General features: G+C 32.8%; 2 protein-coding genes across 2 annotated transcripts; one reads left to right on the forward strand and one right to left on the reverse strand.

Annotated features, from left to right (window-relative positions):
• The first annotated feature begins 3 nt into the window (after window positions 1–3).
• Tsp_08040 (zinc finger protein) lies at window positions 4–21,643 on the forward strand. Its single transcript, XM_003373394.1, has 44 exons — window positions 4–202; window positions 460–689; window positions 882–1,057; window positions 1,296–1,443; window positions 2,359–2,505; window positions 2,565–2,726; window positions 2,796–2,825; window positions 3,348–3,476; window positions 3,548–3,721; window positions 3,787–3,927; window positions 4,131–4,295; window positions 4,371–4,553; window positions 4,628–4,753; window positions 5,542–5,841; window positions 5,921–6,064; window positions 6,149–6,259; window positions 6,444–6,797; window positions 7,325–7,500; window positions 7,596–7,746; window positions 8,133–8,308; window positions 9,345–9,483; window positions 9,555–9,704; window positions 9,854–10,024; window positions 10,094–10,307; window positions 10,651–10,865; window positions 10,917–11,001; window positions 11,123–11,295; window positions 12,726–12,880; window positions 13,135–13,324; window positions 14,292–14,621; window positions 16,079–16,208; window positions 16,283–16,419; window positions 16,482–16,616; window positions 18,001–18,229; window positions 18,633–18,840; window positions 18,934–19,019; window positions 19,350–19,429; window positions 19,512–19,589; window positions 19,650–19,816; window positions 19,940–20,051; window positions 20,126–20,562; window positions 20,643–21,024; window positions 21,318–21,420; window positions 21,492–21,643. Exons 1-44 carry the CDS (start codon window positions 4–6, stop codon window positions 21,641–21,643), a joined length of 7,680 nt encoding a protein of 2,559 aa, XP_003373442.1.
• A 2,326-nt stretch (window positions 21,644–23,969) lies between these two features.
• Window positions 23,970–27,760, reverse strand: Tsp_08041 (tubulin alpha-1 chain). Its single transcript, XM_003373395.1, is given in 8 exon segments — window positions 23,970–24,020; window positions 24,090–24,133; window positions 24,146–24,335; window positions 24,406–24,820; window positions 24,888–25,000; window positions 25,115–25,443; window positions 25,629–25,851; window positions 27,692–27,760. 8 exon segments carry the CDS (start codon window positions 27,758–27,760, stop codon window positions 23,970–23,972), a joined length of 1,434 nt encoding a protein of 477 aa, XP_003373443.1.
• Between the last annotated feature and the right edge of the window lie 179 nt (window positions 27,761–27,939).

Genomic DNA, 27,939 nt, shown 5'->3' on the forward strand with positions numbered 1-27,939 from the left:
GAAATGACTTATGAATCCGTTTCGAATCAGTTTGACAGAACACCAGCTCCACACTTGGAGCAAGCTTTGCAGTCGTTGAGTGAATGGCTCGACTGTGCCGAAGATGTGATTGCAACGCAAGATTTGGATAGCATTGATGAATTGGACATTACAGCTGCCAAAATACAACGATTACAAGTATGGTTTTTTGCTTTTAATTTTTGTGAAATTATTTATATTTTAATAATAATATTATTATTATTCAATTGAATAGGATTTACAAAATGAGATGACTGTTCAAAGGGAAAATTTGAATTTTGTCGCCAACGCTGCCGATGAACTGCTACGCGAGGGTACTGGCGCTTACGACAAATTGTCCAAGAAACTCAGAAGTGTCGTTCCACGGTAATTTTTTTCTTGTTCTGCTTCACAGTTTATTCAAATTTTTCTCAAATATATATATTTCATAACAAAAAGAAGATAATTATCAAATGTTCTGCTTTGGAATTGTTTTCAGATGGACAGATATTGAAAGAGTGTTGACCAATCAGTTGACACGTTTGAAAGCTGGAATGAGTAAGCTTCAAGATTGGGAATTCCGGGCATCTGAATTAGAAAATTGGATGCTACAAGTGAAGGAGTTTATTCAAGCTGAAAAACCTGCACTTGGTAATACTGAAACACTGAAAGCTCAGCTTGAACAAAGTCAGGTGTGTGTGTGTGTGTTTGAATAATCCCAATAATTTCGTTCTTTTTTTTTTCTTTTGCTTTTTCATTCAGCAAACTATATGTATGATAAAAGTTTTTCATTTATACTGTACTTGTTGGAACTTTTGTATGTGGTTTGTGATAATGGTTGAAAGTTTGGTTATGTTGTCAGGAAAAAATGAATAATATTTCAGGCTTTGATGAATGATATTGAGACGCTTGTTCCGAAAATTCAACAAATGGAAACTTGGGTGCATGAATTGGAACTTAACTGCAAACCTCGAGTTGGTGAATATTTGCGTGCACGTATGGAAGATATCGACTCACGATGGACCGATGTTGTAAGAGTAACCGAGGCGAAGCATGAAAGGTATGAATATTTCCTCAAAATTTGATATCTTTATAATTCTATTTCATCATCAATATTATCTTAGATTTATTGTTTGTTTGTTTGTTTGTTTGTTTAACTTTTAGGGGGTTGGGGGAGAAACACTGACGCATTTGTATCATTTGAAAAATATTTTTCCTTCACTTCTGCCATCTTACTCTAAGAACAATAATGTAAATAATAATCAGAGTGCATGGGTTTTTTATTTCCTATTTTTCAGCTTGAATAAAGCGTACACGCAGAGTAAAGTGATCTTTGACGAAGTGCAACAGTTAACTCAGTGGCTTTGGAGTGTGGAGCAAGAAATACAAACTTTTGGCAATCCATCTTCCGGTAAAGAACTTCACACCATGATCAAGCAACACAAGGTTTGTAACTTTTTTTTAGAAAATATTTCATTTAAAAAATATTCAATTTACAATTAATTGAACATTGTTTATTTAATTAAGCTTCGCTTAGCATTTTCATTGATTCATTATGGTTGGAATTGAAAAGTGTCTTTGTCTTCAGAATTTGATTGAATGCCCATGTTGATTGCATGTTAAAATTCCTGTTAAAAATAATAATATATTGGGTATTTCTTTTTTAAATCTATTTTACATGTTTGTGTTCAATTTTATAAAGGTGCCGCAAGGAGAGTTGTTTCGATTGATAAAATATGTTGGAAGAAGGAGACATATGGAAGGAAAACTTTTGTTGTTGTTGTTGTTCTTGTTGTTCAATGAATGCATATATTTATTGTAATTTATTATAGCAAATTTTGGATGAGTTGCGCAGCAAAGCAGAAATTGTCGAACATGCTGCACTGATGGGCGAGCAGATAGTCGAAGCAGCAAGCGAGGCTAATGATGCTTCTTTGCAATTGAAGAGGCGATTTTTGAACACACGTGAACAGTGGTCGGCTATATGCCAACAAATGGAAGCCAGATTGTCCGTTCTGACCGATGCATTTGAATTGTGGAAAGAATTTCAAGGTAATTACTATTTTTTTTCTTCAGTTATTATAATTTAAAAATTGCTTCTTTTATTTTTTGCAAAAAATCAAAAAAAAATAAAATTTTATTAGAACTAGTGGCTGCTGAAAAAATATCACTTGATCGACTTGAACAGATGCTGAACGAGCCGATGAAATCTGCTACAGATGCTGAAGAGTTTTCTGAACAACTTGATGTAACTAACAACAGTTATTTTCCCTTCTATTATTGATTTTTTTTGAAAAAAAACCACACATATTTATGTTAATTTTTTTTTCTGTTGTAAAAATTATGACTTCTTTTTTGAAGGAATTTGAACGTTTGATGGAAGGTAGCGGTGGTCATAATCGTATTATTGAAATTGCGAACACGTTGAACAATGAAAATTTCCTGTCGAACGCTGTTCGAAACGAATTGGCAAAATATATGGCAAAAAGGGACAAAGTTCTTGAACCAGTAGAAATGAAAAAATATGAAATTTTCAAATTTCATTTATTAATTGAAATTTATTTCAGGCTAAAGAAAGGCAAAAATTTCTGGAAACCGATGCCCGTGAAGCGCAAAAAATTGAACAACAGTTGCACGAATGCTTGTCGTGGATTTCACGAGTCGATTTTATCACCAGAGCGCGTTCCGAATGTGATATACTTGCTTCTGATATTCCACAAGAGTACAAGGTTGTCTATATTGTTTTTTGTTTTTCATTTTAAGTGAATTTTAAATTAATTTACAAATCACAATTTTAGATGCTTTTTTCTCGCGGGGAACTTCTATTGGTATGTAATAGGTTTTACACATTTTTAGCATGTAGAATAATGCACATTGCATTCCCTCTCCCATTCGATTATTACTCTCAACTTGTTCTACAGTATAATGTTATTGATGTTCAAGTTTGAAATGTTTCCTGTGAACGAAAATGACTGTTAAATAGTTGCATTCGAATTATTCTGCGCATAAATAATGATTACCTTTTTTTGCACGCTCGTTGCACATTTTATTTATTTGCACGCTGGTATTCTCTTCGGTATTGTTAAAAGGTCGAACTGATCGTCAGTAGTGATAATTGTAAAATTGAATAATTAGCCATGATTTATTTGTTAAATTTTCAGTAGTTTCTTTTTTTTCTATTAAACTTGTACTGTGATGTTTTTTTTGGTTACAAATAAGCAGATTTTTATATAATTTTATCGTTTTATGAAATGCATGTTTGTGAAGAGAAAGAAAGTATAATTTTACTAATGCGAATAATAAACAGGAAAAAAATATATTTTTTGAACTTCATTATATTGTATTTTAAGAAACTTTATGATGAATTTGACGAACACAAAGAATGCATTTTTGATCTGGAAAAACAAGTTGCCCAGTATCAGCAGCTTGGTCTGCAACAGGCCGCGGGCAGATTAGCTGAACAGGTCAACCATTTGAAAGTAAATCTTTATAAATATATATCATTTTTTTCATACTTTTATGTCGAATGTTGAGTAAAAAATATTTTCAGAAACAAATGTGCGATGTACAAAGTAGACTGGAACAGTATAAGCAGCCTAGCGAGCTTGATGATCGTTTGAGAAGAGTTGAACGCATTTTGGAAGATTTGGAACAAAGTTTTACTCTTCTCACGGTGGCAACTGATGATTTGGATGAGATTGATCAATTATTAGAAAAAGTCGAAGTAAGTATATATTATATTTTAATAATTAACAATGGACATTTTTGCCTATTGAAATTTTTCTCCAGGTAACATTAGAGGCACTCAATGAACTGCAATGTGAAATTGACGATTTAAAGGATACGGCGTCGAAACAAAACGCCCGTTCATCTATCGCTTTGGATGATATCGATGATGTCGAAAATCACCTAAAAGCATTCTTTTCAAAGGTGTGAGAATATGCTTTTTAAAAAATACTTTTTTTTTCTAACGTTCATTCACATTTTTGAAACAGCAGTCAATTTTACTCTAGAATATTTTTAGTAGCTTGGTTGCAGTTTTTTGATAATTTTAAAAAATGGTTAAAAACAAGAAACTGATTAGCTAGAAGAAGAATAATGGAAATTGTTTTTTTTATTTTTCAATTTTTTAGATCAGTGAAACAAAAGAAAATTTTCAAGAAATTCGACGCATGCTTGCAACGGCTTCTACAAATTTGCAAAATTGCAACGAGCTTTTGAATGAAATGGAAACAAATCTGCGCAAATGGGATCCTGAAGACCCGCAAAATTTTGATGAACGTTGCAAAAGATGCTTGGTCAGTAGTACTACTACTACTAGTAGTTGGTGGATAGTTTATAATAATAATATATTTTAATGGATTTATTTGCAGAATTATCGTCGAGAAATTTCCAATTGCAATCAGTATTTGAAAGAAATGGAGAGTTATGTGAAAAAATTTATGCATCTCACTCAAGGGCAGTCGACGAGCAAATTGGACGGAATTTTGCTTGTTTTTCGAAATCGTATAAAAAATTTGACAAACAAACTTGACGAATGGTCAATGGATTATCAGGTAGAATTAATTCGTGTGGAAAAAATGATTGAAAATAATTGTAAAAAATTTCTTTTTTTATTGATATATGATAGCATTCAAAATTGGAACAAGTAGAGGCGCAGAAAAAATTTTACAATTTGCACGCAGCAGTGTCGTCAATGCTTAATACGGCTGAAAAAGAAATAACGAGTTCCAATCGTGATTTGAAAGTGCTAAAAGTAATTTTTGTGTTTTTTAAATTTCAAATTATTATAAAATATGGTTTTTTTGTAATTTTGAATATTTTCGTAGATCCAACTTGCATTGCTTAATTCACATCAGCATCAGTTGCACAGTTGTCTCGAAGCAGCCGCCGGTGCTATTGCTAAAGATGCTGACCGTTTGCATATAATCGAAGACGATTCTGGCCATCTACGCAGACGATGGGACAGTTTTATGGAAAAACTAAAAGTAAATATATAATGGTTTTTTTCTTATTAATGTTCCTTGGTCTAGAAAGGGAAGAGAAAAAAATATTTTCTGTATTATAGTTTTACACGTATCGTGAACGAGAGAGAGAGAGAGAATAATGAATAATTGAGAAAGAATTTGCAAATTTAGAGCATGACGCGTGCGATGTACAGTAATGTGACGCTTAGGCACAGAAATTATGCGTGTTGAGTTGTTGTTGACATTGGTTTTTCTTGGCAATGCAGACATTTTAAAATTAATTCGTAAATTTCAATTGTCCGAGTGTGTTCAACTTTGGAGCGATTTATTGTAAAAATGGTAAATGAATAGCAGCATCGAAATTGAACAACAGTAATATAATGTGAAATTGTGATTTCATTTATTCTCTGATGACCCGTTGTTCAGAGGGAGAGAAAAGTGTGCACTGTTGTATAGTTGCTAATAATGCTAATGGATGGTATAATGTTTCTGTGATTTGAGTTCACTTTTGCTCTTTCATATTCAGAAAATTATGATTCATCATTCTTGTTTGTTTATTTGTTTTTTTTTATTTAAGGAAGAACTTGCTACACGCAGCTCGTCGACCAGTGAAAGTGATGATCAGGCGAGCATTTCTTTGAGCATGCTTTTCGGCAAAGATGGTAATAATGGTGATAATGATGAGAGCAATGACGTGTCGATGATAAGCGAAGATACGATACGTGTGGGCTCTTCAACTCCAGTTGCGTCCGAATCGTCCGATTTCACTGATCGCTTGCTTGTTCAAACTACTGAATTGGCGAAAAGCATCAATTCAGTTGAAGAACTGCTCGGCGCTTCTGAGCAAGATTTCAAAATGTTGCAAAGCAAAATTGGAGTAAATTTATTATAATTATCGAATATGATGTGATATATGAAAAAAAATTTTAATATTAATTTTATTTGTTGTTTTACAGGACGTGTCGAATACCATCGAAGCTTGTTCAACAAACGTGAATCAGTTGTTGCATCAAAGCGAACAGGCGAACAAAATTGAACTGAGACCTAACGTGCTTTCAATTGTCAACAAATTGGAACACATGGATTCGAAATTGAAATTGGTTTGTTTGTCCAATACAATATGCAAAATTATACAAATATTTCAAATTATTGATTATTACTCTGTTTTCTTTTCTCTCTTTTAGCTGGATGGAAAAATTAAAAGTATCATTGAAGCGAATGAACGATTTCAACAACGATATGACACTTTGAATAACAATGCAAAAAATTTGCTTTCAAATCTTGTCTTTCTAGAAGTAAGTTGACGACATTTGGAGGAGGAAGGGGGGAGGGGGAGGGGGAATTGTTATCTCTTTCTTATCATATACAGATATGGCAATATTTACTTTTTCTACTTTTGATATAAATTTCGAATGCATCATCATCATCATCATCATTAGCATGAATTGATTCAAATATTTTCTCACTTTATTTTTTTAGACTATGAATACTGATGAAGTGAAAAATTGTCAAGAAGGATTGACAAATGTGGAAAATTCTCTGACTGATTTGTTGGTAACAACCAAAGAAGAGTTTCAACATTTGGATGTTGCTTTTCCTGAATCGTCCGCTGACAGTTTGTACAAGCTTTTGCAACAAGCGCAAAGCAACATTACCGTCCATGTGAAACAGCTCGAAGAGAAAGCTAATGCAAAAGCCAAAATGGACGCTTTTATTGTTGAATCAGCCAAAGTCAAAGAGGAATGTTCAAAATTGGAACGGAAACTGTCCTTATGCCCTGAAAGTGAAAACTTCAGTTTCACCGGTCTTACTGAACGAGAAACTGAATTTCAGGTTAGTTGGTTTTCTTATTTGTTTAACCTGACAAATTTCTTCATCTCTTAATGCTGCATGTTTGCTTGCTTGCATATGCAAATCATTTTTCCAGTCTCCCTCTCTCCCATTTATCGTTTATTTGTTTTCAAATGGAAAGCATAAGAGAACATCGTACACAGCAGAGAGAGAGAGAGGGGGGGAGATAAAAATTTTATTATGATTTTATAAAATAGTGCTTTTGTCTGTGTTAACCTGTTTAATAATAACTTCCAATTCAACTTAAACAATCTTATTTTTAAATACTTCTTCAAGTGTTTGGTAAGTAAACGGAAAAATTGCACGCAGCATAAAAATAAGGCATTTCAACTTGAACCAACGATCAACGATGCGTAAATACCCACACCATTGTTGGTTGTGTGCTGTGTGAGAAGCATAATGCTGAAACATACGGGCGTATGGCGCGTATTATATTTTGCAATTTATAATTTCAAATGTGCTTCTTTACTTTAATGCCTAAGCTATTCAATTGATGATGTTGATTTAAGGATTTAACTGAAAATGTTGAACAACTTAAAGATCGTATTGGGAAACTGTGGAATTTACATGACAGTGTATCTCATCAATACTTGGATGAATCGGAACAAGCAAACGTGAAACAAATAGTGGACGAATTGAACATTCATTTGGACAGTTTGGAGAAAACTTACATGGAACATTTCAGGTAATTTTTTTTTTCACTTACCAAGTAAAATGCGCATATTTCTTTCACAATTGGAAGGAATTTTTCTGTTTTTGTTAAAAAAAATATATATTTAGTCTGTTCCAAGCAGCTCTGCAACAATGGCAATCACTTCATCAACGTCTGTATTCAGTGATGGCTTGGCTAGAACATGTCGAAAACAGGCTTATTCCATCTATATCCATTAATGATCCAGAAGCGACTAAAATAACCGATTCCGTCATGAACGTGAGTTTTAATTTGTCAACTTTCTGCTTTCAAAAATCTTTTCACTTGTGATAATATATATGGAACACGTTGACATATTGTCTGTATATTCAGTTTTCTGTTTTTTTTTAATGAAATTAATTCTTTGCTGATAAACATGCATGCTCTTAATCATTACATTGAGCAGTTTTATATATATTTTTTTAATTAAATTTCTTTTTTTATCTTATCTAATGAAAACTTTTTGCTGGTTTTTTTTCTTGTATAAATATCATCTGATATGGTTGATATATATGGTGGGGTTTCACAGCTTGGTACATAGGTGGTTGTTTTTCATTTGTATTTTTCTTCAGTAAATTTCAATTAGCTGATTCTTCTTTCAACGGTGTGTGAAACACAATTTTTAGGATATTAATAATAGCTGCAAGGAAATTGAAAATATTACTCAAGCGCTGGTGGATATGCAAGACAAATATTCCAATTGTTTATCTTCTACTGACGTCAGCTTGCTGAAAGAAAAATTAGAAAAGGCTACGTATCGGCTAAATTCATTAAAAACGAAAATGATCGAAAACAGAAACAGGTAGCAGTTGTGTGTCTGTGTGTGTGTGTGTGTATGTGCGTGTTAAGTGTTCCCTTTTCTTTTCCATTTATATATTACAATTGAATTTTTCAATTTTCGTATTTTTTACATTATTCTCTAATCCACTAGTTGCAATATGTTAATAATTTCAAATTAATTGTTAATTGAACTTTATCATTAGCGGGAATTGTTGTTGGTGTGTTCTTATTTATGCTTTCATTTATTTATCATTTGAAATGATCTAATGCAGGGATGGGCAAACTTTTTATACCATCGACCCCTTGTGGATTCCATGATGCCTCATCGACCCACAAGTTTGTGAAATTAATATTATTAATACTAAATTTCTTTATTATAAGTTATTCTTTACCCTTTTTACCTTTACTGATTCTCGATCAGATTCATTTTACTTTTACGTTCAAATTACCCTTTCTTCGATTTGTATATCTGTTCCTATAATGGCTGTATTCATGTAAATAATAATGTTAATAACTTCATGATGAAGTTAAAGGTAGTTGATAATTATTTATTTAACCATTATGATATTTCTTATTGAACTACTTGTCATCGTTAATGAGAAGGAGTTTCAGGCGTAAGTCACCACGTATTTCCAGGTTCAATCTGTTCCTCTGCTTTGTTCCTTTCTTGTCGTGTCTCTTGATAGTTCATAAAATTATAAATTATTGTTGGAAAATAGTTCTCCACGAAATAAATTCTTCAAATGGGATTTCAAAGTTCATGTTCGATCCCAAACTTCATCGACCCCCATAGGGTCGATATCGACTACTTTTGCTTGATACCTTTGATCTAATGTGATCAGTGCTATTATCATTACATATTACAATGCGTTTTGTTATCAATGCAAATTAGTAGCATTACAGTTGCACTTTACAATTTGTCATTGCTTGTTTATTTTATTAATTTCAAAGTTTTTTATTACTGTTGAATAATATAATGTAATATAATGTTGCAGTGCTGCATAAACTGATTGATGATAATATTTGGAAAATCATTGCTCAAAAATATCCTTTTGCAGAGTTAAGCATTATGATCTTGAATTGAAAGAAGAAATAGAGGAACTTTTATTTTGGTTTGACGAATCCGACACTCTTTTTTCGACGTTATGTGATCCAACTGACGCGAAACAGTTGGCCGATTTCAAGCAAAGAATTGAGGTATAATATTTTGACAGCTTTTTGGAATTAAAGCCAGTCGTCATGCGCTCGTTGGCATCATTGTTTTTCAGGAAAAAAAATCAGAAACAGTCACCAAAGAACAGCAGTTGGAAAGTTTAAGCTCTGCTGTTGACAACATTGACACTGACAAAGGGATATCAGAAGCTGTGATAATTGATCTCAAAGAAAATGTCGACAGTCTCAAACAGCGCCTTGTTCAAGTGAGACTTAATTTAAATTAATTTTATTTAATTTATTATAAACAAGTATAGCATTTTTTTGTTTTCATTGAAATCATTTCCAATTTCACTTCGTCAGCAGTGTTCAGTCACAGAGTTTATTGTTTATGATGATGATGATGATGATTCAGGTAAAGGAAGATGTGGATCAAAAGTTGCAACTTTATGACCAAAAGATAAATCAGTGTAATCAATTTTGGGATCAACTCAGACAAATGTCCATTTGGGCTCAAAATATGAAAAATTTATTACTCGAATACAAATCTGCAACTATATACACCCCGGCGCGTTTCGATCCTGATGTGAGTGAAAATTTCAATAATTGTCATGTTTAAAATTTTTTTACCGACATTTAATATATATATATATAGGCATTGGATGCTGAGATTAAAAGCAAAAAAGAGGAAATTGAAGATTTTATTGCTTCTTATAATGCAATTCGAGAAGAAGCTGAATTGTCGGATGTGAAATTGTGCAGTTCAACTGAGCATGCTGTGAAGCAGTTGTATAACAGCTGGGCCGGAATATTGCGCATGACTGAACTGTTCGAATCGTCTTCACGCAGCACAAGTGAAGAAGACGAAGGTTTTATTTTATTTTCAAGTCTTGTTGTTGTTGTTGTTTTTAAATATTTAAATTATTAAACTTTGAAATTAAAATTTATTCCAATATTGCAGTAAAAGAAAGCGAAGCGGAAAGAGCTTTTGCTTTGTTGGAAAAATCAAGTCGTTCTTTGGAACTAGAAAGTGCCCGTTTGAACAATGAAGTCCGATTAGAAAATGACGACATCATTGTTCCATCTCTCAGTGAACAAGGTGAAAAGCAGTAATATTTTTATATATGCGCAATCAGTGGTGATTTTTATCGTATTATTTTTTTTCTTTTCTGGCAACCAATTTAGAATCAATCGGCACCAGTGATATTGCAGATGCAGTTGTTGTACAGCAGGATTCTTCCACTGCACCTGAAACTCAAAGATTAACATCAACAGATGCCCCAATATCCCCAATGTTGAATGCTGGAAAAAATCTGCAAGAGCTTATTCGTTGGAGTCATTGGTTGTCCGATATGACACTGGAAAGTGTTGTATTTTGCAAGTTGCACGATTCAAGTGAAATTCGTGCTGCAATGAAAAAAGAACAAGTTTGTTTTCAATTAAACTTTTTATCTTTTCATAATTTTGTATTTTTTTAGTCATTCCTATCGCAGTTGAATGCTAATGAAAAGCATGTTCTAAAAATATTGGAGACGGATCAAAATGTAGACGTACTATTTAAAGGTACGCAGTGATGATGATGTATTGAATGATGCTTGCTTGGTTTATTATTATTATTATTAAAAATTTATTATTGAAATTTTAGCTGAACTTTTGCACAAAGAATGGAAAAAGCGTATTACAGAAGTGGAACGACGTCGGATAGAGCTGGTCGAAATGCTGGAAAATTGTCGAACATGGGATGATTTGAGAGTTGAAATTGAAGTTTTCTTATCAAGTACGGAAAAGAAAATTTCAAGTGCCAAAGTATCCGACGTGCCTATAGACAAGTTGCAAAGAGAGCTCGTTGCTCTTGAGGTGAGTGCAGTGCTTATAATAATTTCCTTTTTTTTTCTTTTATTATTATTGTTTGTTTTTTTAATTGTGAATGAGCAATTATTATTATTAACAGAAGAACTTTTTCTCTATTGCATTTGTTGTCAGACTGATGGAGCTGCTGAAATTCAGTTTATATACGAATATTGCAAATTTTAGATAGAAATTCATTGCATGATTAATTGATGGAATTGAATTTATTTATACAACTTTTTTTAAAATTAAATATCACATTTATCAAATTCAACTCAGTACTTTAATTTCACACTTGTCTGCTGTTGATTGAAGATGAAGTTTAGGTAGCGTGAGTGCATCACATGCCTTTTCCAGATGATAAAATTTTTCGAAATGAACTTCATTCATTTCACGGTCACTGATCATTAAAACATTTGGCAAGACGTTTAGCGTTCTCATTTTGAAGATTTATGACTCATTTTGACTCATACTGAAAGATACAATCTCCAATTGTTGAACGATTGATTTTCTTGGAGCCATATGGGCAGGCAGGCAGGCAGACAGACACACAACGTCAGTGTGTTACTCCATGTGTTAATATATTCTACAACGTCAGAAGAATACTTTGTACTGTTATGATTTGTCGTTATCGTCTAGTAGATGGAAGTGAATTTTGTAAAAAAATTCCACTTTAATTGTCTTTTTTAAGTGAAACAGTATAATGAGATGATTATGATTTTTGTGATTTTCTTTTTTCAACATGTATAATTATGGGATAATTGTTATACTGAAAGGCTTGCCTATTTTAGTATCTTTCCGTTTATATTATTATTATTATTATTATTATTATTATGTAGTATAGGTATATTTTGTTAAAAAGTAATGAATGAAACATTCGGTAGAATGTTGTTATGCATTTCAATGAGCAAATCATGTTTTGAATATTTTGTTTTTCTATTTAGCTTTGTGAGAACTGAATTATTGTAGTTTTTCATTTTATTGTAGCTTTCATCTTCGAAAGAGAAAAAAGTAAATTTCATTTGACAATTTTTATCACCAGCCAACCTCTAGATAGAGGGGTGCATTACAGGTGCTGTTAGTTCTTTTTGTATGATGGATGGAACTGATGTTAAAAGCATTTCGAAGCTTGTTGATTGTTTTTCTGCTTTAGTTATATAGCCGGCATCAGCTTTTACAAATGGATTGTGAACAAACAGAGAATGGCATAATTTAATTTTGTAAGAGTTGAATATTAGACAATATTTTGTTCAATCAAAAGGAAATAAATAATTTTTTGTCACGTGAAAATTGAGTGTTGACTAGGTGGTAGGTAGGTATTCCATTTATGATAGAATGAGGAAATTTGTTTGCTTTTTCTTCAGCTGCACACTACTACTACTAGCTTTTTTATTGACTTTGCTTCTTGAAAGAACTATTCATTGTCGGCATGTTTTTAGCAACTGGCCACTGAGATGGATATTTACCGAAAGAAAATGACAGATTTTAACGAAATATCGAATTTCATTGTTGAATCATACGTTCATGACGATGCGTCTACGCTGAGCCAGATTACATCAAACATGAATACATTATGGAGCAAAATAAATGACAAGTAAACGACCGTATTATAGATTTATATTCGTTTAAATCTGAATATTTTCCAGAAAACATAGGATTAGTTTCGTGTTTATAAAACTTAGACCATTCGTAGACCAAGAAAGTTGTATAAGTTTCAAGTAGTCCAAAGTAATTCGGGATCGATCGCATTTCCAATAATTTTTTTTATTAGTATAGTTTTTCGTACTGCTATCATCGGATTAGCATTGGTTATCCTGGATTTGATTGTTTGTGTATGTATTTTTGCAGCTTAAGAATAAGAAAAGCAGTACTGGAAGCTTCGTGTCGTGGTCGAAAAGATTTTTTCACCGCATTGCAAGAGTTCAGTTGTTGGCTTGGGAAAATTGAAAGTCAAATACTATCTCTGGATGCAGACAGCAGCTTGGCACAGCTGCTGAAAGATGTCGCTTATCGCCAAGAATTACGTGACAAATGGAAGGTAAGAACAAAAATTGCATCAATTATATTAATTAGTATATTTATTTATACGTGTAATATTTTGGGCATGACAATATATTAATTTTTTAAATTTGTGAAAAATGTTAAAATTATGCAGCCATTATGCTCATTTCTGTAAGAATTTTGTTGAACTACTTCTCAGCTGAATAATTAGAAAATATTAAAACGAGTGTATGTTTGTTTTCATTTATTTTTGAATAATTGTTCAATAAATAGACTGTGATTTTTTTTGAAGTTTTTGATATTGCATATAATGCGATTAACTTTTTTTATCTAAATGATAGAGATTCAGTGAAAAATCTTATTTTGTATCTTTGTGTTGTTATACGCCTGGGCTTGTTTATTAAGTGAATTTTTTTCAACTGAAACATATAATCATGTTGCGGCATATGTAGCCGAGATTTTTTTGTCATTTTAATTTCATACAAATTTTAGTAGGGATTCCAAATTGCGCGTGCACGCGCGCGTATGTGCGTGCGTTCAACATTGTTTCACAATCTTACTGCATCTTACTGCTCTACATCTGCTTATGAATAGTACTAGTAGTAGCAGCAGTCAGTTGCTATTAATAATAGTAATACTGTTATTATTATTAGCTCATCTGAATGTTATTAGCAAAAAATGTGTAATTGATTAAGAAGTTGATTTTTTAATTTTCTTTGTGATGTAATCACGCTTCAAGTTCATGCTCAGCTTTAGCTATCTGTAAAATACATTGGAAAAAATATTTTCTCTTTAAATTGATTGATTGATTTTGCTTTACTGTTCAGTTACTCGAATAAAAATATACAAATAGCATTCATTGCACGACAATTTGAGCGCATGGCACAATTTTCACTCATTTATTATATGCTTATTTTTGTTTGTGATTATTTATATATTTTATTGTTTAGAAAAAAAATTTTTTCTTCTATTAAGAGAAAAGGTTAAATGTTTGCATTTTTCAGGGCGTTAGCGGTGAGATAGAAGTTCACGAAACGGTTTTTCATTCGTTGTGTGATACGGCCAAAACGCTGCTAATGAACAGCATGTTCTCCGAAGAGAAAAGCGACTTTCAAGGGGAATTGATGCAATTAAACGAACGCTGGGAACAAGTGGTGAAGTTGTCCGATGAGATCAAGCAGCGTTTAGATCTTGCCCAAGAACAATGGGAACGTTTGACTACTCAACTTCAAGAGCTGATATGTTGGACCGAAGATGCTAGCAGGGAACTTTTACGCCAGCAGCCGATTGCCGGCGATTCAGAGAAAATCAAATTGCAGAATGAATTTATTCAGGTTTGTTATTTATTTATTTAATTTATTATTACTATTATTATTGTGCAATTAATTATTCTAATAGATTTCAATTTTAAGCTTGTAGTTTTTCAACTATGAACTAACTATCTACAAATTTTAGTTTGTCTGATTGAATAGTTAGTTAGTTATTTATAAAAATAGCATACAAGTAAAAATAAAAATAGGATTTCTGAGACTGCTTAGTTTTCGTAATGTTTTCCTCAAGCATGAAACCCAGTAATTCTGTAAAATGTGCTAATGCCCTTCAAATGTGTCATTCTTTTCCAGTGCTAAAATCAAGTATGACTGGTTTGCTTTTTTTCACACCAATTCATCAATGCTATTTTGTGTTTGATGTGAAATTACGACCAGTTTTGCTATTTTATTTTAGCTTAAAACTATTTATTTATTTTGAGTCCACGAATATTTAATTTTTTCATTGTTTCATTGTGTCGCAGCGGTATTTCATGTTTTCATAAGCTGCGAATAACAATGAATGCTGCTATTTTGTGTGTTTGTTATATATGCTGTTTTTTCAACAAACACGTGGATGATAAGTTCAAATAAATTTTAAATCAGGATGCAATTTTAACAATGAACTATTAAAACAATGCAATTTTAATACAGTTTTATGAAGGTTAATTGCTGCCAATGATTCATGCTAATTTGATTTATATATATTCACTTGACATTTGGAAAACAACAAACATGTTATCTATCTGTTCGAGAGATTATTTTTTGTGAATTTTGAATTGTTCATTTGATAATTAATATTTAATTCAAATGTGGGTTATGATGGAAGAAAGAGAAATTTTTTTTTCTTTTTTTCCATTTATATATTTCTAAAATGATAGAAGAGGAAGCATTGGTCAACGATGTTCCGTAATGATGATCGGTTGTTTTGTGATGCTTCTCAATTTTGAAAGGTATCTTATAGATTGAATCTAAGCAGCAAGCATATTTTTCATTTTGTCTCTATTTAAACTGGCGGATGTTGATAAGCTGAGCGTACTGGATTTGATACTTATAGCCGTTTTATTCACTATCTCATACGCATACACACACACGCACACATGATGATGATGATCGATCAGTGAATTCAATTATACTTTTGGTTTTAAAACACACGTTAGTTTCTTATTAGAAGCAATGCACACAGTTGGTGAGAATTGATTTTCCACCCTTGGCTACTTAGTGATCTGTAATTTATAAAACACTGGTCTTTTCATAATGGTCATTAAAATGTAATTAGTTCCTCAGTCATTTTTGTTTAATATTAAGTCGCGCGCGCGAATATATATATATATATATATATATATATATAACATGCAATACGACTTTTTTTATTTGGGTTTTTTTGCTGTTATTTATTTTATTTATTTATTTATTTAATTTTACTCTATTCTTTTTTTTATTCTGTTCAAACGGATAATGACAATGAATGTTGAAATTTTAAGCAACTGCAAACAGGAATATCCAATCAAGAGAAAGCAGTGAAAGAAATTATTCAAATTGCTCGAAGTTACTTGCTTCAACAAGACTTACGTCCAGCGTTGCAGTCGTCGATGGATTCTGATGAAACGGAAGGTTTGTTCGAATATGCTTGCAAAAATAAGATGTGCAAAGAAGTTTTCTGTATATTAAAAATTTTGAAAACACAGAAATGCTAGTTGGCAAGAAGCAGTCCAGACGAGTTGGCCAGATGATCAAGAACGATAGCGACCGATTGGAAGAATTGTGGGCGGATTTAACTGACAGTGCGAACGACTGGCAAAAACTAGTCGAAGATACCTTTACGGTAGGCTTATTCGCTTTTGGCGATGCTGTGGCTCTATTTTTATACTATATTTAAATCTGCAGAAAATGATTCTCTTTGACAAAGCAATTGAAGATTGCAAAATTGCCATCTCTGAAGCGGAAGATTTGAAGAAACACTGGAAGCCAATCAGTGATGTGAAATTGGATGAATTGGCAGAATGCATGGAACACGCGAGGGTAAGTTTCCGTTTAAACAAAAGCATCATCGTTTTTGAGCTTTTCTCCTTTTTTAACCCCGAAATGCAACAACGTTCGCACGCATATAAATATTATCCAAACTGTGTCATTGGCAGGTCCAGTTTTCGATTTATTACCTGCTTTTGATGTGCCTGAGATAATTTGCATTTTTATTTTTGGAACATTTGAAACGACCTTACTACATACTGCACTATTTAACAACAATGAGTCTTTTTTTAAATTCTAATTCTAATTATTATTATTATTATTGATTAAGAAGAAATATTTTATTGAGTTTTTTTGATGAAGGTTATAGAGTGGGATTTTTTTTAAATCATCAGATATTATTTGTTTAGTTCTGATATGCTCGAACGTCGCTTGTGTATATAGATATATCGGCGAGGTTTTATTTGTCTGCCTGCTTGACTTTATTTACAAGTGATTTGATGAAAGGCTTTTTATAATTTTTTGCTCAAAGTGACTTGTGGAAATGGGATGCGTGCATGCTAAGCGTCCGATTTAGAGTGTTTTGAAATTGCAATCGCTTACTAGTTATTTATTGATCACATTGTCAATGATTTACTGGATTAGTGAAATTTAATGTTATGTTGTCAGCATGTTTGTTGTTGATTGTTTGATCGCAGTTCCTTGAAGTGGATCGCTTTTTTGCGTTTGTGTTCTGCTTGTTTTCCTCCGCAAAGAACAAGTATTATTCCATCCGGTAGAAGAAGAAGAAGAAGAAGCAGCAGTAGAATATTGCACAGGTTGTGAACATAAGCATATCTATCACTAAACAGAATGAATGAATGAATGAATGAATGAACTGCTTGCTTGCTTAAATCAAGTTGTCATTGGTTTAGTTGTGATTGGCAAATAAAAATAGCATTTTGGGATATTTCAACGACGCCTCGGTATTGTTTGACGACAGGTCAGGGTCAGGTCAGCTGCTTGCAAGTGGACCTCTACGTACAATGTTGTTTGACCGCTGACGCCTACTGCTAGTTTTAGCATCACTTCGAAGCATCTTAGTAGGTTATTGGCATGATGATGATGATAGCGACGACCTCTGCTTTTAGCCTCTGAGAACCGTTTTTATTTGATCTGTACATTTTTATTAGTCACTTTCCAAATTGCATACAGGTCAGAAAAATGGCTTGTCAACTTTTTGACCATCGTTTTTAATCGGCGACAATTGCTGCTGCATGGTAGCTTTCGTTGATATGACCTTATATTGCTGCGAACTTTTTTCCATTCCACCGCAAAACTATTTTTACGCACAGTGTTTTTGTTGTGTTTTCTTTTTTATTTCATATGAAAAATTATTCAGTGAAAACATTGTTGTGTTGTACTAGTGTTATTATTTTATTATATATTGCCATTTGAGGGTTTCCACCAGTATCTCATTTGTCATATACGTTTGCTGTTGGACGACGTCAACGATCATTCGAGTCGTTTGCTTGCCGATAACGTCCGTCTATCACCAGTAATGATTCACAGTTTGGAAAGTTTAAATCTTCGATACAAGGAACTGGAGTTGACGATCGGCGATCGAATTGTCATTTTGCAAAATGCCCTACGTCAATTTGGCCCTTCGTCACAGCATTTTCTTGAAGGTGATGCTGGTGTTTTATTATTGTTAATATTTTAATGTGAAGGCTTTATTTTTGGAATTTTCTTTTCTATCAGGTTCTGTTGTTTTACCCTGGGAAAGAGCCGTTTCAACGAATCGCATTCCATATTACATAAAGTAGAAAAATTGATATGTTTATCCAATTTTTATTCTATTTCTTTGTGTTGAAAATTGCCTTTATACATTTACAGCCATGAGACGGAGAAAACACAATGGGATCATCCAAAAATGGTCGAAATTATCAACAGTTTCAGTGAATTCAATGAAGTAAAATTTTCCGCATATCGAACCGCAATGAAGCTTCGATCGTTGCAGAAAAATTTATACTGTAAACTTTCGACATGATCACATGCATTGTTTTGTTTTCTGTTCAATGATAATTTCAGTGGACTTAATCAGTATTGAAGATTTGGTGGATATTTTTAACCAGCGAAAATTGCAAGATGCCAACGACAATCAGTTGGACGTGAGTGAAATGGTGATGACGCTTTTGCCGATTTACGAACTTGTGCAAAGAGACAACATGAATCTGCTGAGATCGATTCCTTTGGCGGTCGATTTATGTCTTAACTGGCTCTTGAATGTCTATGATCCGTACGTAATTAACGATGCTTTTCCTCTGTTGCAGAATAATAATATCTTCTGGTCATCCCTTTTTTTTCTTAAGAAAAATTGTTTCACTTTTAGCGCTAGAACTGGCAACACCCGTGTGATTAGTTTCAAAGTGGCGCTGATTTTAATGTGTCGTGCTTCTTTGAGCGAAAAATACCGCTGTAAGTTGTGAATTATTATTATTATTATTATTATTGCCCACTGTTCAGTGTTTGCGTGATTTGTTTTATTAAATTCATTTTTATTTGTTGAAAGTTATTTTTATTCTGTTTGAATGGAAATTGCATGCTTTCGAACATTGTAAAATTGTTCTTTACTCTCTTGTGGAGATTACTTTTAGGAAGTAAAAATAGAAATTCAATTCGTAAACTGGTTAAGTTTAGTTTTTAGTTTTTCATTGTATTTTTTGATGAAAGTTTGATTAATTGAAAATTAGTTGTGAAATCTTATATCGTGACATTCGAAGATATTTTCATTTATTTCATTTTTAGATTTATTCAATCAAGTGTCGTACAATAAATGTTCTTTGGACCAGAAAAAGTTAGCATTGCTACTTCATGAATGTATTCAAGTATGATACTTATTTGTTGTTGTTGTTGTTTGCTTGAAATATAGGTACATATTATTAGTGAATGCAATGCTGTGAATTTTAGGTGCCCAAATTTTTTGGTGAAGTTGCTGCCTTTGGTGGTACTAACATTGAGCCAAGTGTACGCAGTTGTTTCGAGATGGTTGGTCGAAATGTGTATGATGATAAATTTTTCCTTAATTTATTATTTTACTCTTTTCAGGCCAAATATCCTGCCGAAGTGACAATGCAACAGTGCATGGATTGGCTAAATTGCGAACCGCAAAGCATCGTATGGTTGGCAGCAATGCACCGTATTTCTATATCTGAAAATGAAAAACACCAGGCCAAGTGTAATGTTTGTAAAATGTTTCCAATTGTCGGACTGAGGTGAGCGCTGTCTGTGGTTTTATTATTATTTTTCGCTTCATTATACTTTGCTTCAGTATATTGTGCACTTGATTATTGTTTATTGTATCCATTGGTTGATTAAAAATTTCGCATCATTTTTAGATATCGTTGTTTGAAGTGCTTTAATTTTGATATGTGCCAGAACTGTTTCTTTGCCCAGCGTACTGCGAAAAATCACAAAATCTCACATCCCATGCAAGAATATTACAAAGCGGTTAGTGTATTTCTTAATTACGATTAATTTTACCCTGCAAAATGTTCCTATATACTGTATATGTATATATGTAGGCTAAAAGCGGTGAAGATGTGCGTGATTTTGGTCGAGTTATACGCAATCGGTTTAAATCAAAACACTATTGGAAAAAGCATCCTCGTCTGGGCTATCTGCCTGTTCAATCTGTCATGGAAGGCCACTCCCTTGAATCACGTGATCTTGTACCAACAAATCCAGAAACGCAAAATATTCATGTGCAGATTGAACTGTACGCCAGTCATTTGGCCGATATGGAAAGAAGTGCAATTACGGAAAGTAACGAATCAGAAGATGATGAACACGCTGTCATTTCTTCTCTGAGCAGCACGTTGACCAATGACTGCCATGTAAAGCAGCATCCTGTTAATATGGCAGGTGCGGTGCGTTCACCCGCTCAAATTATATCAGTTACAGACTCTGCCCAGAAAGTGGAACTGAACGGTTTGTTGAAGCATCTTCAAAATGAAAACAAGTAAGAGTATAATAGTTGTAATAATCAATGAAATTGTAAATTTGTTCACAATGCATATGACGTTTTTTTAAAAAATTAAGAAATTTGATGTGTGAATATGAAAAATTGCGCAATAAAATGTCGGCCGAAGTTGACAAAAGTGCTGCTAGCTTGCACAACAGTTTGTCCACACCAATGCTTCCAATGACCAATGGATCTCTTGGACGACGTGGCCAGCATCGTTCTACTTCTAGTCTTTCTCGCACTCACCATCAGCGTATAGCACCACCAGCAACGTACGATGACCCGGCAATGGATTTGGATATGGACACAATCCTTTCGGAAGAGAAAGAAATTATTGCCAATGAAGCGAAAGCACTGCGACAACAAAAGCAGCGTTTAGAACAACGCAGTAAAGTGCTCGAAGAGCACAATCAACAGTTGGAAGTCCAGCTGCGGCGCATTAAGCAGCTTATTGAAGAGGTTTGCTGTTTTTATTATTTATTTATTTATTTATTTATTTAATATTAATGTTTCTTAATTTTAAGCATATGTATTTCTATTATTCTTTGCTAGTAAGAAGAATTATTTTGTTACAATTATTTTTCATGTTATGTTCTGTTCTGTTCTGTTCTGTTTTCTTGTACTTTCGCTCAAATAGTGAAATAATGGGAAAAATATTCTTTTATATTTCCGTTCAGCTCATATATATAAGCATTTTTAGAGACATCACTTTTATCTAATTTTATGTAAATAAATCGTTTGTTTTATTGCAGCAGAAGCAAAATGGAATCACCTGTATTGATTCGTCGAAATCTCAGTTGATGCTGTCTTCTGGAATATCTTCACAAGCGGATGCAATGACACACTGCGGGAACGGTCAGTTGTTATTTCTTATTTTCTTTTCATATATTTGTTCTTTGATGAATGTTTTTTTTTATTGTTTTCAGATGATTCTTTGGTTTTATCTGATACATGCTCAAGCAGTAGTAACAGAATTGGTGATTTAATGAGCACTGTTCAAGATATTGGAAAAGCGGTCGGCAATCTGATAAACGCAGTCACCTCTGACGACGAAGTGTCCATGGCAGAAGTCGAGTGATTGTATACATATATACTTACTTATTGTTTGCTTTTTATTTAAATGGAAATTTAAAAAGAAAATTTTGTCAGTGCCTTTGCGCTAATATAAGAAGCATTTGCTTTACACAGTTGCTGCAATGCTACTCTGTTGGTTAGCAGTTCAATTTATGACACTGCAGATGTAGTAGTAAACGTTATTATTGTAATTCTTTTTTTTAATTTTAGAGCATCTCTTTTAATATAGTGTGAGCAGTAATGGCTTAAAAGTGATAGACATTTATCTGAGAAACTGTGTGTCTGAACCTATTACAACAGCAAATCAAACGAAAATCATACAAGAAGAACCGCGTATATTATCTTTACTGTAAATAGTATTATTATTTTTAAAATAATTATTTGCAAAAAAGTAAGGCTAATACTGCACAAATTTTTAATCATTGTTGTTTAAATATTTTAAAATATTCATAAATGTGTAATGTTCTGATTTTTAGATTTGGTAATTCATTTTCATTCAAATAGCACTGACTAGCGTTGGCATCTGAGACTGAAATTCTTATTCATAAAGCTGTGCAAAAGCAAGAGGGGCTAAATATTCAAATGCACCATAGCCAAACAAACAACAATAAGGGGGTAGATTCCGAGTTTACATCAAAGACATGCCGTTTCACACTTTGATTGGTTGTAAATTTTGCGTAGAACTCTGATTGGTTTTAAATTTTATTGGTTTACACGGCGGCTAAATTTCATTAGTTGTTGTTGCGATGAATTTTACTCGCTGTTGGGAACCTAAATTTTACTGGTTGTAATTGTTGTGCATTCTATTTGTCAAATTTTGGTTTATTTTTAATGGTCACTTTTTTATTCTAAGCTTTACTATTTATCTTCTATATATATATATATTAGTAGTAACTAAATTATAAATTTAAAAGCTGACTAGCAATTTAAAATTATAAGTTTATTAACAAATTTTCTTGCGGTTTCATTTCTGCGTATAATGAATTATATTGATAAAACTGCTGATCAGATCTAATAAATTCACCACCAGCGTTGAATGTTTTATAAATGTTGTACATTTTCGTGAAACCAATTGCAGCATAAATGATGATCAGTTATGATTATCAGTTAACAGTGTTTGAATAAGCGAGCTATTTGTCTGTTGTAGTCAAAGCGATGGTTTTAGTTTGTAGATTTTGTAACCTTCCTTTGAGTTGAGCTTTCAGCTGTGCGCTTTTAGAATTATTCCATGAAAAAGCTAAAATCGATAAACGTTGAAATATGCTTTTTCACTTGAAAACAGTTATAACAACTGGTCATCATCTCCATGGTGACTTTATCGACAAAGCGCTGAAAAACACTAGACTGCCTGGTTGGTTAGTGGTAGGTTGTCAACAATGACTAACTGCTGTTGCCACATTGATTGTATATTTTCTCCTCTTCGCGCTCAACATTTATTTACTTTTAGCCTTTGACTTTCTCATTCGAAATGTTGTGTCATTTTATGCTTGCTGTTGTTAATTCATGTTCTATTTTTCGCTTGCTTAGTTTATATATATATATATATATATTTGTTCTTCTCAAATTTATAATAAGAATAATTATTGCATTGACTGTTTTTTTAATTTTTAATGCATGCCTAAAAATATATCGAAAATGTTTTATAGAAAAGCATTTTTTTCATCGAAAACAATTTAAGCTAATAAGCTGACAAGAATAACATATACAGTTTCATTTCCAAAATGAATGAATGAAACAATAATCCTTTCATGCAATTTCATTGCAAACTTTTTCTAATTTCGAATTCTTTTACGAAATATTATTTTTTAAAGAAAAATTATCTATATAATACTTTGAATTGAAAGTGACTGACGTGTTCCATTTGACAGTTTGTTTATCTTGACACATAAGCTTTTCAAAATTTTTAAATGAAACTTGATGATTGCTGGCGAACCAGTTTGCCGTGCGAACAAGCACTGGACTGTTTTCAGTGGAGGGAGCAGCCAGTGTTTATTATTAATCTCAGACGTGCAGTGCAAATTCTTTATTGAATGCATTTTAAAAATAGTTTCACGAATAAATAATCCCTTCATCAATTTATATACTGATTCATAAAATAAGCAAAGATAACTGCAGTTATAAAAACATAAAAACGTGGGTTCCAATTGTCTTATTACATTAGCATTTGTTGTATACGCTATTACAATGATAAACGATGCTGAAAATTGTTGTTTGCACTGCTACTAAAAAAATAAATTAAATAAATGTTGAAACATTCTTCCTTTTTTAAATAAAGAGTAAATAATTTTAGATTAAACTAGGATTACGATAACTGATTCTTGACATGAAATTTAGTACTCATCGGCTTCTTTACCATCTCCGTCAACAGTATCAACGCCAACCTTAAATGTAGTAGTTAGTGGTAAATATACGTACAATTAGCTCATCTTTGAACGTTAAACTTTACTCACCTCTTCATAATCTTTTTCAAGCGCTGCCAAATCTTCACGGGCTTCTGAAAATTCACCTTCTTCCATTCCTTCTCCAACATACCAGTGAACAAAAGCTCGTTTTGCATACATCAAATCGAACTTGTGATCAAGTCTTGCCCAAGCTTCTGCTATTGCCGTTGTATTCGAAAGCATACACACCGCACGCGGAACTTTAGCCAAATCACCTCCAGGGACCACTGTCGGAGGTTGATAATTTATTCCAACCTACACACAGTAATACATATATATATATATATATGACAAAAGTGAATATTTCGGCAGCTAAAAACTTCACCTTGAAACCTGTCGGACACCAGTCAACAAACTGAATAGTTCTTTTAGTCTTGATGGCTGCAATAGCTGCATTGACATCTTTCGGAACCACATCACCTCGATACAACAAACAGACAGCCATGTATTTTCCATGTCGTGGGTCGCATTTAACCATTTGATTGGCCGGATCAAAGCACTGGTTTGTAATTTCACCAACCGTTAACTGCTCGTGGTAGGCTTTCTCGGCCGAGATTACTGGGGCATAGGTGACTAGAGGAAAATGAATCCGAGGATACGGAACTAAGTTGGTTTGAAATTCGGTCAAATCAACGTTTAAAGCCCCATCAAAACGCAGAGAAGCAGTGATGGAGGACACGATTTGCCCAATCAAACGATTCAAATTGGTGTACGTAGGACGTTCAATGTCCAAATTGCGGCTGAAATTTTGTTTCATTTATTTTTTCACGTAGTCTTGGAAATTAGACAATTAATCTATCTACACACCGGCAAATGTCGTAAATAGCTTCGTTGTCAACCATAAAAGCACAATCAGAGTGTTCCAGGGTGGTGTGGGTGGTTAAAATTGAATTGTACGGTTCGACCACGGCAGTAGAGACCTAAATGAGCACCACAGCTTTAAATAGTTACAACCAAACGTAAACAGAGAGAGAGAGAGAGAGAAAGAGAAAAAGAGACAGAGAGTAAGAGAGAAAAAAAGACAGTGCTTTTACCTGCGGCGCTGGATAGATGGCAAATTCCAGCTTACTCTTCTTACCGTAATCCACTGACAATCGTTCCATCAGCAGTGATGTGAATCCACTGCCGGTACCACCACCAAAAGAATGGAAAATCAAAAAGCCTTGCAAACCTGTGCAATTATCAGCCAGTCGTCGTATGCGATCAAGCACCAAGTCGATAATCTCCTTGCCAATGGTGTAGTGACCACGGGCATAGTTGTTGGCCGCATCCTCTTTTCCGTTAATCAACTGCTCTGGATGAAAAAGTTGTCTGTACGTTCCCGTGCGAACTTCATCTGTAACAAACAAAGTTATGTCAATTTCTGAAAACACATAGGTAGGAGGTATTTTCATTTGCGTAATTTCTAAAAAATCGATTTACGACTGAGTTCTAAGTTTTCTATTTATATCTCTATTAATGGGAGGAAATGTTCAAATTGTTTCTGTAAAAATTTTAAATGTCAATACAACTGTGGGACTGCTAAAAAATGGAAAATTAGTTACGTACCAATCACACTGGGCTCAAGATCGACAAAGATAGCACGCGGCACATGACGGCCGGTCCCAGTTTCACTGAAAAATGTGGTGAAAGAGTCGTCTGCGACTCCGAGACTTCTGTCTGTGGGCATTTGACCGTCCGGTTGAATGCCATGCTCCAAGCAGTACAGCTCCCAACAAGCATTGCCAATCTGCACTCCTGCTTGACCGACGTGAATGCTGATTACTTCGCGCTGAAAAATATACGTTCATTATTGATTACATTGACAAGCTAGAAAATGATTCATCAAAAAATTTATAAAAGGTAACCAAGAGCCGTCCAAATAAATTGGTTCACAAATCTTTCAAAATTCTGTAAAAACAGCTATATTTTCATTGAAATACTTTTATGAATAGCAAAAAGCTATTTATTATCTCTCTCTTCCCTGTGATGCTTTTTAAGAATGGAAATTGGGCATTTCTGGCAATAAATACAATAAATCAGACTTTATATACTTTTATTTATAATAAAAATATTATTAAACTACAAAAAAAACAAAATTCACACATTACCATCGTTTCGAGAAACTGATGAAATCAACCAGACACTGACACCAGGGCACCAAGAACAACAAATGAGCTAATCGATAGAAGTGGCTGTAGTGACCAGTGTACAACCTAACTATCAGTTATTTCAAACTAGGGCAAAATGTTTAATATTAAAAAATAAAATAATTTTATGATATTATTTGAATAAAAAATATAATTAAAACATTAATATAATGTACAAAAGCAATACAATTTGAGATAACGGCATACTGTATTTATCCAATAATTCTTGCTTGCATATTTCATTCGACACTTCGTAATTCAGCTGAAAAAAAATTACAGAAAAATTAAAATATAATAAAATTATTTTTAATAATATATTTATGCGTATATTACATCTCAAATTACTCTTTAAGATTTTATTGAAATTAAAGTAACTACAAAAAAATTCTCAGGTTGGTGCTTTGAAAAGTAATGACGAATCTCCATTAATTAATCGTATTTCAAATTTTGATAAATTTTGAATGGAAGAATGTCTGAATTTTGTATTTAATTCAATACTGCGCATTAGCAACTAAACAAACAAATGATGGTCATGTAAGTCACCTCAAACTGACTGACTGATTATTAGCTTTAATTGGCTGAACGAATTTTTGATTTTTTTTAGCCTTCTGCATTTTTTTGTTTAAATTTTTTTGTTAAATGCGTACTAATTAATTACTCAACGTTAGTTGTTTAATTAATAATATTATTTGTAATAAATAATGAATTACTATTTTATGAAAAAGTTGCTAAGTTTTCTTATTTATCTTGAATTCGTTGCAAGTTTATCTCAAATGACTATCACTGACAGGTCCTCAGTGATAAAAATGAAATACCACTAGAATCCTTTTACTTTTCAGCGACTCTTCTATTTAAATGTATTACTTTTACTTTGGACAAACGTTATTCTGAAAGCGGTAATATATATATATATTTATTTATTTATTTATTCTTATACATATTCGTTTTAAATTGAACAAGCCGTTTTAGTTAGTGAATGTTTAAACTGTTAGTTATATTAATGAATACTTTTATCACTTCTCAGCGGTCGAAAAATAATTTCATGTGTTTCAGTTTTTTAATTTTATTTATCTTATAAAATATTTAATTATGTTAATTCAATTTTTAGCAGCAGTGTTTGTTTCAATCTTTTGAGGAATGTTTAGAACTTAGCAGTATATTTCTGCATAGCTTTATCTTTATTGATCATTTTATAGTTGACTGATAGGAATCAATTAATGTATTTAAGGCAGTAATATTTATTATTAAAATGATTTCCAGTTATGTCATAAGGATAAATTTGTCACATATTGAGATATTTCAACTTATTGTTTATTAGACGTTTATTAAAATTTACATCATAAAGAATGCTTAGTTCTTTTTCTTTTCCTTCTCAAAGTTTTCAGTAGTGGAAATTTTACGTCATGCGAAGCCGACGCCAAAATGGATTTACATGATGCCCCACGGTAACAACTGTAGGATGTTTCCCTGCGTAGAAATCACCGCCTTGATTAAATCGGTATCCTTGGCCATGTTTCCCTGTAAAAACAGGAAATTCAATCCTGCCATCATAATAAAAATTTTTTTGCCCTTGATAAACGGTAGAAGAATCAAAGGACGCCAAATCAGGGGAGCAGTAAGGAGAATTGCAACGGTTCGGCCAAAATGGAGACTGTTCAACGCCTTTCATTAAACCTTGATCTACATTAAAAAATAAATTAAATTTTATTTCCAATATTTTTTATACATTA

The sequence above is a fragment of the Trichinella spiralis genome (assembly GCF_000181795.1).
Source record: "Trichinella spiralis strain ISS 195 chromosome Unknown Scfld6, whole genome shotgun sequence".
NCBI classification, from domain to species: Eukaryota; Metazoa; Nematoda; class Enoplea; order Trichinellida; family Trichinellidae; genus Trichinella; species Trichinella spiralis.